The following is an 18589-nucleotide window of genomic DNA, read 5'->3' as shown; positions in this document are numbered from 1 at the left end:
AGTTTTAAGCCACAGTGATACAGAAGTACACATGCCATTAATAAGCCTTCAGGGCAAGGTGTCACCACACATCATGTGGTCTCCGGAAAACTCCCCTGTGCTCTGTGAGAGAGAATGAGAGTGAACTACCTTAGAAAATCTGACCTGGTGAGCCCTTCAAACTGGCCTCAGGGAACCCCAGGGGTTCTCAGGTCGCACTTTGAGAACCATTGTGCTAAAGCATGTCCACAATTTACTGCAGTTTCTTTTATCAAAATCGAAGCATTTGGTGGGAAATACCTTGGTTTGAAGGAAACACTTTGCAGAATTTGTGATCTGAACCCACATCATCTCAGGGCCCTTATTTTGTCCTTCCCCCCCCCCCCAGAGACTCTACTAACTCTGCTCTTCTCTCTGGATTGTCCCATAGATTCCCTATAAGGAGCCCCTGCTGGTGTGCCAGACCTACCGGGGGCTGTCTACCCGACTGCCCCAGACTCCGGCAACGGGGCCCCCGATGGCAGTGGGCACCTCCCTGTGAAACCTGCCAAGCTGGACGCCACAGCTCCGCACGACGACACTTTGGCCAACTCTGTGCCCCCTTTGGAGGCGTGCAACCATGCAGTCCTAGCCTGCAGCCCGGGCATCCCTGAGGAGCACTATGTAAGCGAGGCTGTGGAAGATGCTCCCAGCTGCAGAGGGTACCGGGATGCCTGCACCATCACCGGTAAGGGGGCCTTTCCTGCCTGGGACGGAGTGGGGGGCCCAGGGGCGTGGCCACAGGAGTGGGTCTGGGGGAGGTGTGAAGGGCCAGGGAGGAAAAGTCTGAGTGCAGAGAGTGAGCTTTGGGATTCCGAGCCCCGCCATGGAGAACCCACGTGAGATGAAGAATCGCCGCGAAGGTTAAGGATGGGAATTTTGAATCCTGAGCAGCCTGTAGCGATGCTCAGTGTAGTTTGGTGCCCCCCCCCCCCTCGCTGAGGCTCAGTGTCTGATTCACACATAAAGATAGGTGGAATGGAGATCACACACGACTGCCTTGTGGGGTGCAAACCTGGAGAACTGCTTGCGGTGCCCGGCACCTACTGCCAAGGCTTGCCTGGGTAGCGCTTCCTACAGATGCCTGCATCAGTCACAGCTTCCCCATGTCCCAGGAGCAGAGTTCATCATGCTGGAGCTCTTGCTTGTTCCTTTCCCCCCGAGGGATCGTCGGGACAGCGCACGCAGGGCTCCGAGCAGATGCGGTGTAGTCTGGGGTGCGCAAACAGCAGCGAGGAGCATTGTTAGAGTTACATCCAGATGCCTTCATATCAATGTTCGCCCTGGTTCTCGTTTTGTCTGCAGTGTTTACTTTTCTCCTCCTGTTTGAAATAATGCCCGATGACAGCTGAAAATGTGCAGATTTGCTTCCAGTAGCTTTCCACTGCTCTGTCTCACAGTTAAGCCTGGGGGACCTCCTGTGTGTCAGGAGTGTCCTGAGTACAGAGGGCCCCCGGGATGGCCCAGGATCCCTTGTGCAGGGCTCCGGCCCCACGAGTGAGTGGCCCTCCGGCTGCTCGTGCACGGAATCCCACCCCTGCTGGCCTGCCCACTTCTGGAAGGAGATATTTCCTCCAGCTCCTCTCTCTCCACGTCATCCGTTTCCCCTTGTTCATGGAGCTCTCCTGTGAGCACAGAAATGTGCTGTGATCTCTCCCTTTGTAAAAAGACTCGTTTGCGGCCCCCACAGCCAGTGCCCGTACCCATGTCTCTGTTCCTCTCTGTGTTCACTGCATCTTCTCTTCTGTGCTCACCTGCGTCCAGTGTGAGCAGGCTGCGAGCCCACCATTCCCCCAGCACTAAGGGCCTCGTCCAGTGCAGGGGTCCGTCCTTAGGCTTCATCTTCTTACCTTTTCAGCAGGGGTTGACACTGGCGACCACTCCCTTCTGGAAATTGAGTCCTCCCTTGGATCCCTGATCCTCCTGTTCTCCTACCTTGCTGGCTGCTGGTCCTCCCGAGCCTGGGGATGTTGGAGGGCCTGGGGCTCAGTCCTTCTAGCCCCTCACCCTCTCATCAGCACCCGTGCTCCAGGTGATCTCCCCCAGTCAGCAGGATTTAAAATCTGCCCCACACTGACCCCTGTCCTGCTCCTGTCCTCAGACTAATCCTCTCCCCTGGAGGCCAGACATGTTGGTTTAACTCCACATACAACATCTTCACCTGGGGGCGCCTGGGTGGCTCAGTTGGTTGAGCGACTGCCTTCGGCTCAGGTCATGATCCCAGGGTCCTGGGATCGAGCCCTGCATTGGGCTCCCTGGTCGGCCAGAAGCCTGCTTCTCCCTCTCCCACTCCCCCTGCTTGTGTTCCCTCTCACGCTCTCTCTCTCTGTCAATTAAATAAATAAATAAAATCTTAAAAAAAAAAAAAAAATCTTCGCCTGGATGCCTATAGGTATCTTAAACTTGACCAGCCAAAAATGAATCGATTTCCACCTCCGCCTGCTTTTCCTGTGGTCTGCCCTGTCTTTATAAATGGTACTCCTGTCCTTCCAGTTGCCCAGGCCAGATACCTCGGAGGCATCCATGACTTCCGTATCTTTCACACCCCAGTTTGCTGGGAAGTCTGTTGGCTCTGTCTTCAGCGTGTCCAGAATTTGACAGCTTCTCACCAGCTCTGCAGCATCTACCCTGTTCCGTGCCACCTTCCTCTTACGTCTGGATTATTGCAGTGACCTCCTAATTGGGCCTCCTGCTTCCCTGCTTGCTTCTGTGCAGTCTGTTCTCTGTCTACCCACCAAAGAGGCTTTTTAAACACACAATCAGATGATTTATTTAACTCTTCTGCTCTAGACCTCCAGTGGGCTCTTATCTGACTGTGGCGGGTTGCGGTCTCAGTGACAGGGCTTTCCCACCCCTCTGACTGTCTCATCTGTGCCCACTCCACCCCAGACACACTGGCCTCTTTGCTAATCCTTGGACTCACCAGGAATGTGCTGCCTCAGGGCCTTTGTTCTTGCTGCTGCCCAGCACCTGGATCACTTTACTGCCCCGATGTCCTCATGATTCCCTCTTCACTTTCTCCAAAGGGCATTTCATTAGAGGCCTTTTCATGACTGCCCTTCTCCCTTTCCTGGGACTTAGTCATGAGCTACTATGTGTTCGTATTTTAGGGCAAGGACTTTGTGCAGCCCTGAATCCCAGGGACTAAAATAGCACCTCACTAAGGCCAGTGCTTGGCAAGTGGGGTCTATTATCCCCTTTTTACAGGTAAAGAGACTAAATCATGAGAGGTTCAGCATCCTGCCTAAGATCCCTGAGCTCTGAGGGGTGAGATTTGTGTGCAGGTTGTGACCCTGGAACAGGAGTTCTCGGCGCCCCCAGGAATACGGTCCAGTGGGGTGGACAGATGAGCAAGTGAAAATGGACAGTGCACCGTGGTTAGCACAGTGATAAGCACGGGCACATGGGAGCACGCTGAGGGGGGTGCCTGCCCAGGCCTGGGAGGGGTAAGGTTGGGGGAGGACCCATAGGGCTTCCTGGAGGAGGCAGTGTCCCAACTGCGTCCTCATTTGTCCAAGCATGTGAACTAACCCCCAGGCTTCCAGTGGCATCTGTGCCAGCGAAATCCAGGAAACATTCAGTCTGTTGAAATAGTTTCACTTTCTCTGAACGTGATGTTCGAGGACAAAGAAATGGTAGAATGCAGTGCTGGAACTTCAAACGCCACAGGGCGTGGTGCCTGGGGGCCCTTTGCTGGGACGTCAGTGGCAAGCCCCGAGGACAGCTGAGCAGCAGAGCTCAGTGCTGTCCCGTTTGGTGGTGGCTCAGTAAACAGGAGTGCACAGACCCTGTTACATGTTCAAGGTGCTGGGCAGCCCGATGATGCAGGACCTGCTCAGGTTCAAGTCTTACTAGATGGTCATTGAGAGGAGGACACAGAGTGAAAAATATTCTCGGAGAGACCTGGAGTGTCCCAAAGAATGCCTCTGTGCCTCCAGGGGCTTTGCCAAGTGCAGTCCCGGGAGCCCACTTGGCATCAGGCCTCTGATAAATACCCTCCGCCCCCGGTTCCCAGCGAGCAGTGAGGTGAACAGCAGACTTTTTGTTCCTCTTTCGTTTTTAGGCAGAGCCCAATGTCCAGCACAAAGCCCTGCTTCCCTCCTCCCACCCCCAACTTAAGGATATCACATTTTGGGGTGCGTCATTTTCTCTTTGGGGCGGTTTGACAAGATGAGCCGATAGGGTGCCCAGGCTGCCTGGAGTTACGTAACCCATTGTGCCTCTGGAGCAGCTCGCAATCTTAGGATTTGCCCCAACAAGCAAACCGAGAAAGCTGCTGAGGAAGGCACAGGAGGGTAGCTGTGCCGAGGTCCTGCCTGCGCTGGGGTTCTCATGGAGAATCCCCTTTCTCACTGAACTGCCTTTGGAGTTGATTTCTGTACATGGCATTGGTACTTCAGTTCGGGCAGCCCGTCGGGGCCCAGCCTCTGCCAGGACTCGGCCAAGGCAGGCTCATTCGGACAGACTCCTGTGGTAAGTTGTCTGCTGTTTGTTTTCTCTGCGGTGTGGCCGGAAAGGAGAGGAGACCACAGGAGAAGTACTGTCTCTCCTGCCCTGTTCTGCTTGGTGGGTCGTCCTTGGGCACGTGGTGGGGAAATTGCAGTATCGCATCATCGAAGGGCAGAGCCAAGGGTCCTTAGAGGCTGCTGCCGCCTCGTCCCCTCATCCCCGAGGCTCAGGGGAAGCAGTGACACGCGGCCGAGAGGGGCAGCTCTGAGTTGAGACCAGGCCTCCTGGGCTCCCACCACCTTACCCCTTGTGGTTCTTTGCAGCAGCTAAACAGGGAGGGTCTCCAAGCCCTGCTCTGGCCTCTCCAGCTCTTCAATTTTTCCTAATTCTGTGTCTTCATCCTGGTTTTTCAGAACCTCATCTGGCATCTGGGTCAGTGAGGACTTTTTTGAAAGGCGAAGAACAGAGTTAGCGTCTCCCTTCCTCCTCCTCTCTTTTCTGCCTTTCCTTTTTTTTTTTTTTTTCCTTTGCTAAGTGTGCTTGGCCCCATCCGTACCTCTGATCCACACCCCAGTGATGGAGAGCTTGCGAATCAGCTCTGCTCTGGCTTGTCTCCCCTGCTGTGGGGCCGATCAGAGTCCGATGATGGATGAGTGTCTGGTATCTGCCCTGTCTACATGCTGTTACCAAGAGCTGTCTGGGCTCAAACCCAGTAAAACGAGAGGCGAGCCCCTCTCGGCCTGTTCGAATTGGTTCAGTTTTCAGGACATTTAAGAGTTTGGAGGAGAGATGATGGGGTACTGTGAGTGTGTGAGTGTGGGAGGGGGCTACGTAAAGCTCCTTCAGGCATGTTCCATGATTCTGACTGAATCAGAATAGCTCCTCAAGGCCAGCGTTTTGCTGGGGTCCAGCATGAGAACTAGTTCTTGCCCCGAGCACCGGAGGCGGGCAGAGGTGTAGCTGACCAGCGGCGGCCCCACGAGAATTGCTCCCACTCTGCAGATCCACTGTTTAGGATTTGTTCCTTTTCCATCACTAACCTAAGCCATCAAACTAGATGGTTTATCCTTTGAAAACATGCTCAGAGAAAATATTATGGGTGTCTTCAATGAATTCGGTTTAACATCTTGCTTATGGGTTCATGTCTGGTGTAAAATTCCTCATGTGTTTTTCGTTGAAAAGTTATAACCTAAATGGTACTTGGCTGAATGAAACAGAAAAGAATGGACCGTGAACTATCCCTTCTTTCACGGGGTGAGAAGATGTGAATTAGAATCCAGGGAATTACACATGTTTTCTAAACTCATAACTTGGAAGTGTTCTTTTCTTCTTCTTAGTGGAATCTGCTCTGTTTAGCAGTTGGTTTTTGCACATGGAATGCAGGGGGAAGGCCTTGTACACTGATTTCCAGAGCTAATGTTTAATCTTCAGCAAAACACGCAGACATTCACATCTGTCTTTTAAGTACGCTATAAGTGATTGTGGAGGCCAGCTGCTGATCCTCCTTCTGCATCAGTCCCTCATTGTGAGGTGAGTGGGGAGAATGTTTATCACACAGGGTCTTTGACATACATTGTAAAATTTAGGTAAAACGCATTAGTAAGATTCTTAGCATGCAGTTGGGAAGCTGTAGTTCCAGGTGCTTGATATATATATTTTTATGTTCCTAATTGGTTTTTGTTTTGAATTTGAAACAAGTTTTGAAAGTATCCAGTGTATTCCTGTTAGTCTTTACCCATTTTAAACCATTTCAGGAAGCTGGCAAATAGTAAATTATGTTAAACAAAATTAAAGAGGGATCTTACTATTTTTTTTTAAAGATTTTATTTATTTGAGGCTCCTGGGTGGCTCAGTTGTTAAGCATCTGCCTTCGGCTCAGGTCATGATCCCAGGGTCCTGGGGTCGAGGCCCACATCGGGCTCTTTGCTCCGCGGGAAGCCTGCTTCTCCTCTCCAACTCCCCCTGCTTGTGTTCCCTCTCTTACTGTATCTCTCTCTGTCAAATAAATAAATAAAATCTTTAAAAAAAAAAAAAAAGATTTTATTTATTTGAGAGAGAGAGAGTGAGAGAGCGCACAAGCAGAGGGAAGGGGCAGAGGCAGAGGGAGAAGCAGGCTTCCCATTGAGCAGGGAGCCTGATGTGGGGCTCGATCCCAGGATCCTGAGATCATGACCTGAGCCGAAGGCAGATGCTTAACCAACTGAGCCACCCAGGCGCCCCAAGAGTGATCTTATTTTAAAGTATTAATCAGGCGTGCTTTGCAGGGGCTTCAGAACATCGATCCCAGCAGCAAATAGCATTCCTCATGGTGTTCCTTCAGAAGCTCCATTTTCATAATGGATTTATATTAATTTGATTTGCAGGTATCAGAGTGAGGTCGCTTCAAGCATGCTTTTGTCAAGGTGCCCTCTTTTCGATGTGACCAGACCAGGGTTCAGAGGCATTTGTTGGCTGAGTGGCCAGGTGTGGGCCTCTGGCCTCAGCACCCTGTTTGCCCCCTTGGCCAGGGTCTGCTGTAGGGGCTTTCCAGGGACTCGGTGAGAGAGGGTGCACGGCTGCCAGGAGCAGGCCTTGCAGCTGGGTTCAGATGTTCCCCTGCCTGTGCAGTTCAGCGGTGACTCTGGGACTTGTGGCCCAGAGAGACCTGTCTGTGTCCCCACCCCCCCACCCACCTCCCAATGTGTGAACATTGACGGATTTGAGCCCTTCCAGCTGAAATCATCATGAACTGGAACTTTATAGCTGTAATTAGACCCGGAACAAATCAGATTTCATAAATCATGTATTAGTCAGGGCTCTCCGGAGAGACAGAACCAACAGGATATACATATATAAAGAGGTTTATTATGAAGAATTGACTCACGGGATTATGGAGGCTGACAAGTCCCAAGGTCTGCAGTCAGCAAGCTGGAGGCCCAGGGCACCCAGTGGTGTAGCTCCAGGCCAAAGACCAGCAGCTTGCAAGCTGGGAAGGGCCAGTGTTTCAGTTTGAGTCCAAAGGCAGGAAAAAGTTGATGTCAGCTCCAAGGCAGTCAGGCTGGACTTTGTTCTATTCAGGCCTTCACCAGATTGGATGAGGCCCACCCACATTAAGGAGGGCAGTCTGCTTTACTTGGTCTACTGATCTAAATGTTGATCTCTTCCAAAGATACCCTCACAGAAACACCCCGAATAATGTTTGGCCAACTCTCTGGGCACCCCACGGCTCAGTCGGGTTGACAGCCATCACACATGCTAACACAGGCTGAGCTTACAGGTGGTTGCTCCATGCCTGGCAGGCTTCCGAGCACCGCGGGGGAAACTCATTTCGTCCTTAGCACAACCCTGCCGGGGTCAGGGCTGGGGCAGGTATTGTTATCACCCACACCTTTAAGGAGGCGTAGAGTGGAGTGGCTTGTCCTCTCATGTAAAACAGGGGTCCTTGGGGTTTAGACCCAGCAGTGGCATTCGCTGAGCCTATTTCAATGAACTTCCTCCATTGTGAAATTTTTTTTTTTTTAGAGACAGAGAGGGCTAGAGCAAGTGAGCAGGGGGAGGGGCAGAGGGAGAGGGAAAGAGAATCTTTTTTTTTTTTTTTTAAGATTTTCTTTATTTGAGAGAGAGCGAGAGAGAGCGTGTGCACACAAAGGGAGAAGGAGAAGCCGACTCCCCGCTGAGCAGGGAGCCCGATGCGGGACTCCATCCCAGGACCCTGGGACCATGACCTGAGCCGAAGGCAGACGCTTAACTGACCGAGCCACCCCAGCACCCTGAAATTTGTTTTTAATGATTTCATTTAACTAGGGTTTTAAATTATAAAAATAATACATTCAAGTGGTAAAGCTTGGATTGTACCAAAGCACAACAGTGTAGAATAACACTCTATCATCTATGTAGTTTAACGGTGTTTTTTTTTAAAATTATTCCAAGAAGTTTTTTTCTAGATTCTTTTTCAGAAAAACACAAATGGGACCATACCCTATACCCTGATCTGTATTTTTAAAAAGTTGACACTACCGCTTATGATTGTTTCATTACAGTACATATAATATTGCCTTAATCTTTTAAAATAGCTACAGAGTCTCCTGTTGTTTCTCATCCTTATCATTTTTTTTTTAATCCAGCAATTCTCAGGTGTACCGTTCCTTTTTATAACATATTTTTAAATTCATCCTTTATTATGGATAGATCACTCATCCTTCTAAAGACCATTTTTAAAGAACCAGCGTCATGCCCCACTGTAACATAGATGAGAAGCTAAAGCAAACTGCTGTAACCTGGATTTCATCTGCGATGGCATGCACATGGCCTCGTCAGGGTGCGTGACAATCAGTCAGGTCCTGCCTCTGCGGGTGGAATCACCCGGAAGGTGGCAACTGCAAAGGCAACTGACTGTGTGCTGGGCACATAAGGTCCAAGCAAGAGCCGCTGTTTGGGGCAGACCCCTCTTGGTGGAGCCTTTACGTTATTTCCAGGGTTTGCGTTTTAACAGTACGCCTAGGAACATTCTTGCGTGTGTATCTTCTGGGTCACTTATCCTGTGTGTCTGTAAGGTAACAGGGAATGTGCATTTAGGATTGGGTCTACATCACAGCACTGCCTGCACCCATTAGTGCCTAGTGCGAGTGTGAGGGAGTGGCCGTTTCTTGCCAACTCTGGGCGTCATCAACTCTTTTCATCTCAGTTAATCAGGTAGTCATGAAAAAAGGTACTTCATTTTATTTTGTATCTTTTTCATTATGAATAGTCTGCACCCCTTTTCTGTTGCATTTTATTTTCTGCAAACAGCCCGTTGTGTGTGTGTGTGTGTGTGTGTGTGTGTGTGTGTGTGTTTTGTCTTTGCTCATGTTTCTAATGGGTTGTTGACCTTTAAGAGGTATAATTGAGTTTCTGTTGTGTGTACAGAGGATAGGGCGGTGTGCCAGGTTGAGATTCTTTTATGTTTCAGAAGAGGAAAAATGTCTTAAAAATAGTCACATGAATTACTATTTAACTACTATTACTATTTATTTGATACTCATAGGAGAAGCAGAGGGTGATAAAAGATTGTGTAAAGGGGATTTCTGAAGTGGCATTTCCAAGAAGGTTTCTATGGGAAAGCAGTATTTAAGCAGAAGTCTGAAGGGTACGTAGGAGTTTGCAGGGTGGGGATGGGAGAAGAGCATTCTAAGCAGCAAAGACAGTGTGAGCAAAGGCCCTGTGGTGGGAAGATTATTGATAGTAATAGCTAACATTGATAGAGCACTTACTATGTATTAGGTGTTGTCCTAAATGCCTTTTATCTCTGCCTGCATTTAATTCTCCTGTATCACTTACGCAGCATACTTCCCCAAACCTTGGCCGTTTAGAACAGCAAACATTTATAGTCTCACATATTTCTGTGGGTTGAGAAGTTAGGAGTAGCTTAGCTGGGTGGTTTTAATTCAGGGTCCCTCGTGATGTCGACGAAGGCTGCAGGGGATATCGACGTTCCCAGATATTTGAGCAACTATGTGATGGAAGACGCTTGTGAGAATTTCTGGAGTGGGGACTTTAGTTTTGATGGATGTTGCCAGAGAGGTTGTATTTTCTATTGTTCAGATAAAGTGGGGGTGTCTGGGCCCATACCCCCTGCACCCCCCTACACCCCGGGTATTAGCAAACACCTCGCGCTTTGCCAACTGAGGTGTGAAAACAAGAGCACAGATGGTCTCGATTTATATTCCTCTCAGTACATAGAGGGAGTTTTTATTTTTATTTTCTGTATCTGAGGAGAAATGCTTCTTAACAGTTTCTGTTTTTAGCCCGTGGAGTAGTTACTTCCATAATTCCGTATGAGAGAATAGTAATTTACGCTTTCCTTTCTCTCTTTGCCAACGGAGGAGAAGGTCTCCTTGTACCTGCCTCACTGGCTTGCCGTGAGGAATCACCGAGTTACTACACGCAGAGTGCTGAGCATGCTGTGGGCACATAGTAAGCGTTCAGTGAGTCAGTTTCTGTGTTGTTACAGTTGCCTGCCGTCTATTTATCATCTGTGCTTTGTCTGTCTGTCTCACTATCATCGTCTGTTCATCTGTGTGTATTCGGCCTGGAGGAAAGCCCTGGGCTGCCTGAGGCTGGGGCGGTAGGTGGAGGGTCAGGGGGAAGGACAGCGGTTGCAGAGTTGTTTCACCTGTTGCCCTTCTGCTCTCCCTTGGTTTGCTGCCCCTTCCCCCTCTTCTGTTTGTCTCTCTGTCTCTGAGCCTATCCCAGGGCCCCTCCGCCCTTTACTGGGCCCCAGACTCACTCTGTCCTTTCTGACATCAGCGCACTCCCATCTCTCTCCCAGAAATGTGCTCATCTTTTACCCACTCGTGGCTCTTCTCTCACTTCTTACTTCCTTTGCCCGGCGGGGTTTGTTCTTCCTTTTTTGTTATTTTACTGCTCTCCTTGTTCAGGGGCCGGCTCTGCGGGGAGTGGCAAGCTGGGCTGGATTTGGCTCCCATCACTGGAAGGCCTTGCCAGGCGGCCTCATGGCGGGGCAGGTCTCCGAGGCTTCTGGAGTGTTGGGGAGGCAGAATTTGTTTCTCTCCCTGTCTGATGGGAATGATGGACTTACTGGAGGGAGCAAGTGACATATTTCTGTGAAATACTTAGAAAACTCTGATGCTCTATAAGGAGCCTAGTAGCACCTTCTACAGTGATGGAAATGTCCTCCATTAAATGTCTTCATAGACTTTTAGCATATGATCTCTGTTTTTTTGTTTTTTTTTTTAAAGCTTTAGTTGGTTATAGAAGTGACTGGCATCTCTGCATCATTTGTAAAAAATTATTTCAAAGATACTTCCCATTACATTATAAAATTTCTTGATGAACTCAGGGCACCTGGGTGGCTCAGTTGGTTAAGCATCTGTCTTCGGCTCAGGTCATGATCCCCGGGTCCTGGGATGGAGCCCCACATCGGGCTCCCTGCTCAGCGGGGAGTCTGCTTCTCCCTCCCCCTCTGCCCCTCCCCCTGCTCGTGCACGCGTTCTCTGTCTCTCAAATAAATAAATAAAAAAAATCTTTAAAAGATTTTCATGATGAACTCTTGGGGTTCTTGCTAGAACTGTTTTCTTTCCTGTTTATGTGTGCTTTTTATTAGACAATGAGGGTTTTTTTTTGGTGTGTGTGCCGGGGAAAGTCTCTTTTTGCTTTGGTTTCTAGGAAGCTCAGTTGCCTTAGGTTTTCACTGAGTAGCTATTCTGGTAAAACTGTCCTTGCCTACTCTTCCCTCCTTCCATTTAATAAGATATATAGGGTGCTCTCCTTTTATGCTTATTCTAACATAGTTCTGTTGAAACCTTAGTGGACATACATGGGGTTTGAGAGGAAATAAGGGTTGACCCACTATCCTTTCTCAAGGTGCCATGAACTTGCTCCTGTGGGAAGTCCACCCACCCCCATATTTCAGCCCAAACAGACTCTGCCAGTATTCCCAAGGGAGAAGCAGTGTGGCTTCCGGGGTTCTCGGCCTAAAGCATATTGGCTTTGGGGCAGAGACATCCGGGTGTGTTTTACGGCTACAGCGTTTACAGTGGGACCTGGGGCAAGTCAGCTAGTCTCCGAACCTGTTTCTGCATCTCTAAAATGGGATGACAGTGAGAACCTCAGGGTCGTTGGTACTCAGCGTGGTGATTCCTGTTAGGTACTTGGTACAGCGGTACAGGGAAGGTGTTCAGTAAGGACTGGTGACTCTTCTTACTTATAGGCTCTACTTAATTCCCATTTTTGTGAAGGCTGCCTCCACCCAGCCCAGTTTACCAGGAAATCTGCTACAGTCCTTGCCCATCGTCCTCAACTGGTGGTTCACTGCCGGCACGGCTTGATTTTGAATTCCAGAAGTGAGAAGCCAGGTTTTGGATCACCCGCTGGGGTGTGTCCTGTGCCTTATACAAACAGGGATCACTGTGTGTTTGTGATTCGAGTCTTTAAATTTCGCAGGTGTCTGTCCTGGGAAACAGACTGAACACATGCATGTGGACACGCGGTCAGTCCGAGGCTCTGGGAAGGCCTGGAGGGCCCTGGCTTTTTAAACTGCAGTCATATCAGGACCTGCCTCAGAGCCAGGGGCCAGTGGGCATCCCGTTGCCAGAGGGCTAGCTCAGAGGACTTCTATTTTCAGTTTTCCCTTCCTCGTTTCTTTTTACTTCTCCCCCTCTTTCCTCTCTTGTCTTCGTCTCCCCTCCTCTGCCCTCCCTCCCTACTCCCTTTCCCCTTCTCCTTCCCCTGCTCTCCCCCCCATAAGAGAAGCTATTTATTTTTTCTTTTTAAAAAACATTTAATTTTAGAGAGAGAGTGTGAGCGCATGCTAGCATGTGGGGGGAGGGGCAGAGAGAGAATCTCAAGCAGATTCCCTATTGAGGGTGGAGCCCGATGCATGGCGGCTTGATCTCGCCATCCTGAAATCAGGACCTGAGCCGAAATCAAGAGTCGGATGCTTAATGGACAGAGCCACCCAGGTTTTCTGAAACCTGAAGTTCAGATGCCCCCTCCCAGCCACGACCTCTTTTTTCTTTTTCTAAAAATTTTACAACAGGGGTGGATCTAGCTGGGCAGACTCTAGAAGCTGTGCCACATTCGGCCAGAACTACTTAGGTAAAGACAGCAGGTTAGAGGCCCTGCTGGGTTAATGTTCTTTAGTGCTTTTCTGACACACGGAGGAGGTGAAGGTGGCCTGTTGTAAACTAGTTCCTTTCTTGTGTCTGGGTAATAGGAGCCCTCTTCTGTTCTTGGACACATCTGGGATAATGAAGGGGCTACATAAGGCTGATTTGGGATATGCTGGGGTTTGGCCAGAAGAGGAAGATTAGTAAAGGTGTTTCCCAGCCATGCCACTGAGCATGCAGGTGAGCGAACAGACTAGAGAAGGGACTGGTCCTTAACACTGTGCGTGCAGTCAGTGTGCGGTAGGTCTAGGGAATTCTCAGATGGAGCTAAACGGGAAGGGAGGGCTGAGCATTTGCATGTGAGCTCTGGACGTCCAGGAGGGGACCTGACCACTGGGGGAGAGAGGGAGGGAAGGAGAGCCTGCAGAGACTGGCCACTCACCCTCTGGGCGACAGGAAGCTGCTGGAAGGTGGTTTTACCCTGAGTTACTGCCGTGCAGAGAGGCTGTTTCAGACCTTACCCAGCCCATCTCATCCCCCCAGCCCTGCCACCCCAGCACTGTGTCAGAATAGGTGCTGGGGTGCTGGGTGTGGTGGCCCCTCTGAGCATGGGAGTCCCCAGCCTTCTGGAGCTTTCCACCAGCCCCACAGTGCTTTGTGATTTCCCCTAGTGCTTCCGGGAGCCCAGGGGCAGGGCAGGGTGAGGCAGACGCTTGTTGTCCTGCAGAATTGGGTGAAAGTACTGTGGAATGAGGAGGGTAGTTGAAGCAAAGGGCTGTGGGATTCAAGCTGGAGGGAAGGGCACCATCGAGGCAAAGTGCAGGGATCACGGGGCGGTGGTCTGGATGTGGCATAGTGGGAATAAGTGAGGGGGAGCTGTGAGGAGAGGGGGCTGGAGGGGCTGGTCCATGGTCGGGAGGGGGCATCTGAATTTCAGGTTTCAGAGGTGGCCCAGGTGCGGCTGGCAGACATAGAGCGTGCGGTCCAGGGAGGGACTAGGAAGTGGACAAGTGAGCGTGAGCAAGGGGTGGCGTGAGTCTCAAGTGAGCAAAGGTAAGGGCAGGTGGAAGAAAATGAACCATCTGTGGCTGGAGGAGCCAGAGAATGCGGACGCTAACTCCAGACCCTGTGCGAACCAGCTCAGAGCAAGACTCAAATCTTCTTCCAGGGGGTTTTCAGCCCTCCTGGGTTTTGATCTGTATGCTGGAACATGTGTGGGCCAAACTGAACCTTCCTAGTGGGAGAGAACCTTCCTTCTTCTTAATGGTTGGAAAGACGATGGTGATAAGGCTAAGCCTAGGGGCATGGTGACCCTGACATTCCTTCTCTTACAGGAATTCTGTTCTCATTTTCTTTCTTTTTTTTTTTTTTTAAAGATTTTATTTATTTATTTGACAGAGAGAGACACAGCGAGAGAGGGAACACAAGCGGGGGGAGCGGGAGAGGGAGAAGCAGGCCTCCCGCCGAGCAGGGAGCCCGATGCGGGGCTCGGTCCCAGGACCCTGGTATCATGACCCGAGCCAAAGGCAGACGCTTAACGACTGAGCCACCCAGGCGCCCCTCTGTTCTCATTTTCAAACCAACGTGCTAAGTTTCAGCTTGTCTGATAAATATAATTGTACTTCTTTTTCTGTATCAAGAAAAACCTTGACAACAGTCCATTCAGATGATTGTAACTGCAGGTGTGAACTCCATTGCTTAGTGTTATTTCAGCTCGATTTCTCCCTACTTATGGGGGGGTTTGTGGTGAGTAGAAATGGGAAGAGACACGTCTGATTTGAGAAAGGGTGTGGGAGTCCTCTGGTGCCCAGTCTCCTTGTGCCTGGGACCAGGAGGCCGGGAGTGGCCCGCCCAGGTGTGCACGCAGCACCACCTAGTGGGCCAGGGAAGCACCAGCAACGGGAGAGGCAGCCTTAACCCAGAGACCAGATATGTGCGGTGCCCTGGGGTCCGCAACTTCTGAAAGGGATTGAAGGAAAGAGGAGGTTAATTGTCCAAAGAATCTGACAGGGAAGACAGACAGCTTAGTTGGGTAGAACAAAACAAATCTCCCTCCGTTCCTCCATGCCTTCCTCTGTCTTGTCCTTCCACCTTTTAGTTGATCCCCATCTGCTGTTTGCTGGAGTTCATTCCAGAAATTGTTTTTTTTTTGCAAGGGGGAGGGTATTATGAGAGCCAAGCGTGACCATGTCTTTCCTGCTTAGGCTGCTGGTTAGGAGGTCCTGATGGTGGTGTGATTTTAGTGCCGTGCAGGCAACTTTATTCTTCTAGCTGTCAGTCATCAGACATCATGTCATTTTAAACTGAGTGTATATATTAGTCAGGTTTTGCTGGGTAATAAATCACTCCCAAATCCATAGTGGCTGCTGCAACACTTATTCCTAGATCGTGGTCGTAGGTGACCTGAGGATTGCCTGGGCTTCAATTTGGGTCTGCTCCACTTAGTTCTCATTTGAGGATTTGAGCTCAGGGGGCCCTGGCTGTCTAGGGCTGGACCCTTCCGGTGGAACACAGGGCCGAGCAGACAGACTCAACCAACACATTCTCACATTCCAGACTGGCCGAGGCAAGTTCTGTGGCCCCGCTCAGTCACAGAACTGCGAAGTGGTATTTTGCTCACAGTGCACCAAAACCAAAGCCAGGGTAGATAGTGAAGGAAGAATTGTGAATAAGATGAAGAGCTGGATTTGAGAAGATCCTCAAACGACTGAGGCCCCTTCGTGGCCTTCAGGAAGCCTCAGGGAGTCCATGATCTCTCCTATGGCCTAGAATAGGGGTTGGCAGACCTTTCTCCTAAAGGCCAGAGAGTAAATATTTCAGGCTTGTGGGTCACATGACCTGTGTTGTGACGACTGGCCTCTGCTGTCATAGCTGAAAGCAGCTGTAGACCATACCGAAGGAATGAGTGTATGGCTGGGTTTCAGTAAAGTCCTTATTTATGAAAACAGGCTGTGGCTGGATTTGACCGTGGATCATAGTTGGTGGACTTCTGGTGTAGATGTTCAAGCCCTGATTTCTCTCCGGGTGTCAACCTAACAGTACGAGAAGGAATACCCCTTGTTAGTTGGGAGGCTGCTGGTGAGTCCAGTAGTACTCCACCCACCGTTCAGCATGGTGAAGCCGTAAACGGCTGTTCCACGTCATTGAATTTTCTAGGCAGCCAAAGCTTCTTGTTTCTAAGTGTGAAACCTCGTTTTGCTTAACCTATTCTCCATAGAAATGTCTGGGAGGGGTATGAGAAGATCCTTGGTCTTTCCAAGGATGATGGGGAAGGTGATTTAACCTTCCTGGTGGATTAAGATTTATCTTTCAGGAACATCGTTTTTGTGAAGGACTTTGAGGTGTGCCTAAGTAAGGGTAGTAGGTGTGCTCGGCGACCCTACTTCCCCATCTCTTGTGGTTACCCTTTCGTGTGTGTGTGACCGCTCCATTGAGATATAATTTACCCACTTAAAGTGTATAATTTGATGGCTTTTAGTTTGTTCACAGGGTTGTGCAGTTATTACCACAAATCAATTTTAGAACATTTTCTTCACTTGCAAAAGAAACTCCAGACCCTTTAGCTGTCACCCCCAATCCACTCCCATCTATCCCCCCCCCCCCCTCAGTGTGACTGAATTTTTAATGAGCTTTCGGAGAGTCACCTCTTGGAATCTGCTACCCTGGTTTCTTGGCCCTAACAGGCTCAGTCCTGGCCTTGGAGAGCAGAGCGAGGAATAATCATCATCATCATCATCTTCTTCTTCTTTTTTTTTTTTTTAAAGATTTTATTTATCAGAGAGAGAGAGAGAGAGAGAGAGTGAGCACAAGCAGGGGTCGCTACAGGCAGAGGGAGAAGCAGGCTCTCTGCTGAGCAGGGAGCCTGATGCGGGACTCGATCCCAGGACCCTGGGATCATGACCTGAGCCAAAGGCCGACGCTTAACGACTGAGCCACCCGGGCATTGCCTGAGCCAAGAACCCTCTTGAATGGTCATCGTGCTATGCAGGTGTACACCCAATACTTTCATTGCCCCTGAGAACCTGTGCATCAGAACTACATCAGCTGAGGACATACCTTTAACATTTGTCCTTTATCATACCTTTCTATTTCTTCATTTATATTCTGCTTTGGAGGAGTCACCAAAGTAATTGTCTACTTTTTGAATTTACATTTGTGTTAGTTTGAGACCTGGTTTAAGGAACATGGAATCATTTCACGCTCAGGTTTTATTGGTTTTTTCTAGTTTGCTTAAATGCTTATTGTCGGGCTATAGTAATGGTTTTGGGGATGAGTTCATAGTCTTTTAATAACCAGATGATCTCACCTCATGTTTTGAGAAAGTAACCATTGTTCGCTTATAAACAGAATTTCCTGCCTAGGAAATCATTTAGATGAACAATAAAGCAGTGGACCGCATCCAATGGTCGAGGCACAGTAGGCATTATGATTTTATAAAATTGTGTTCTATTAATAAAATAAACTTTTCCTGATTTGACATCTGACTGTTGATTTCCGAGTTTAACCTTCGACATTAATTGGTTTTCATTCCATAGTAAAAGGTAACTTTGGGGAGGAGAGGACAAGTGGGAGGATATGGGCCTTGAACTCGGGCAGCTGCTCAGCTCAGGCTGCCCTGAAAGCTTTAGAGAGGCTAACTATAAATATTGGGTATAGATGTTTTTGGAAAACAGAAAGCAAGTGTAAGTGTAAAAGGTTAATAATTTTAAAACAGGAGACTGGATCTGAACCCACAAATTAAAGCAACAGGAATCAAGGGAGGGGGAGGGAGATTGGTGAGGTGAAGTATAATAGGCTCTCCTATCTTTGCTATGGAGAATCAGGAAAATAGAGATTTACCTCCTGGTGACTTAAAGGTAACTGCCCACATCAGTAAGGATTAGGTTTGGCTTCACAGAGCAGCGGCTTCACCTGGTAGGATTTATTTAGTGATGGTTAACACTCCATAAATGTCTGCCTTATTATTACTGTTGTTTGTTATCATTGTAAAAAGTACAGCTGGATCCCTCCATCACTCTCACACCCAATAAAATCCAGATGGCTCAAAGATAGACTGTCAAGAATGAAGCTATAAAAGTGGTAGAAGTAAATATTGCTGGATATTTTAATAATCTTGAGATGGGCAAGGCCATGCTGAAGCGGGACACAGAGGCTAGAACTGTAAAAAAATGGGGGATCATTTTGACTATTTAAAAATGAAGCCTGAGACAGGGATTCTTGCTGTAACACGATATATCTGTTCCTGAAAAGCTCGCATGTTCTGCAAAATTGCAGGCCAGAAATAACAGGAGTTAAGCGACTTTGTAACCAGAACATTAAACAGTACAAAGCACAAACAGGACGCTGGGAGATAAGGCAAGGCTGCAGAAATCAGGCAGTGAGACATGCAGGCGGTGGGGGCTCTGAGCCCTGCATCTTCCATGAATGTGGGCATAGAAGGAAGTGCAGTCACTGCAAACTGAGAGCCGTGCAAGGCTGGGCTACACCTCCTTGGAGATGGAGCCCTACGGGTAGCGCTTATTTTAAACTTATTTAAA

The 18589-nt window shown here is 49.2% G+C and overlaps 1 protein-coding gene across 7 annotated transcripts in view; it reads left to right on the top strand.

Annotated features, from left to right (window-relative positions):
- Positions 1-18589, top strand: part of TRAK1 (trafficking kinesin protein 1) — a 182488-nt gene that overhangs the window by 62958 nt on the left and 100941 nt on the right. For 2 of the 7 annotated variants that reach the window (XM_032408906.1, XM_032408907.1), the window contains exon 2: positions 410-706. Coding sequence is in view for 4 of the 7 variants with exons in the window: in XM_032408901.1 (XP_032264792.1) it covers positions 4401-4491 (91 nt within the window). In the remaining 3 variants the exon portion in view is untranslated. Of the gene's footprint in view, positions 1-409; positions 707-3620; positions 4492-18589 lie in introns of those variants that run through there. The other 5 variants (XM_032408915.1, XM_032408901.1, XM_032408902.1 and 2 more) reach the window with 5 other exon arrangements.

The sequence above is a fragment of the Phoca vitulina genome, unplaced genomic scaffold (assembly GCF_004348235.1).
Source record: "Phoca vitulina isolate PV1807 unplaced genomic scaffold, GSC_HSeal_1.0 scaffold10, whole genome shotgun sequence".
NCBI classification, from domain to species: Eukaryota; Metazoa; Chordata; class Mammalia; order Carnivora; family Phocidae; genus Phoca; species Phoca vitulina.
The sequence above is the reverse complement of the archived record's forward strand: the minus strand, read 5'-3'. Positions and strand labels throughout refer to the sequence as shown.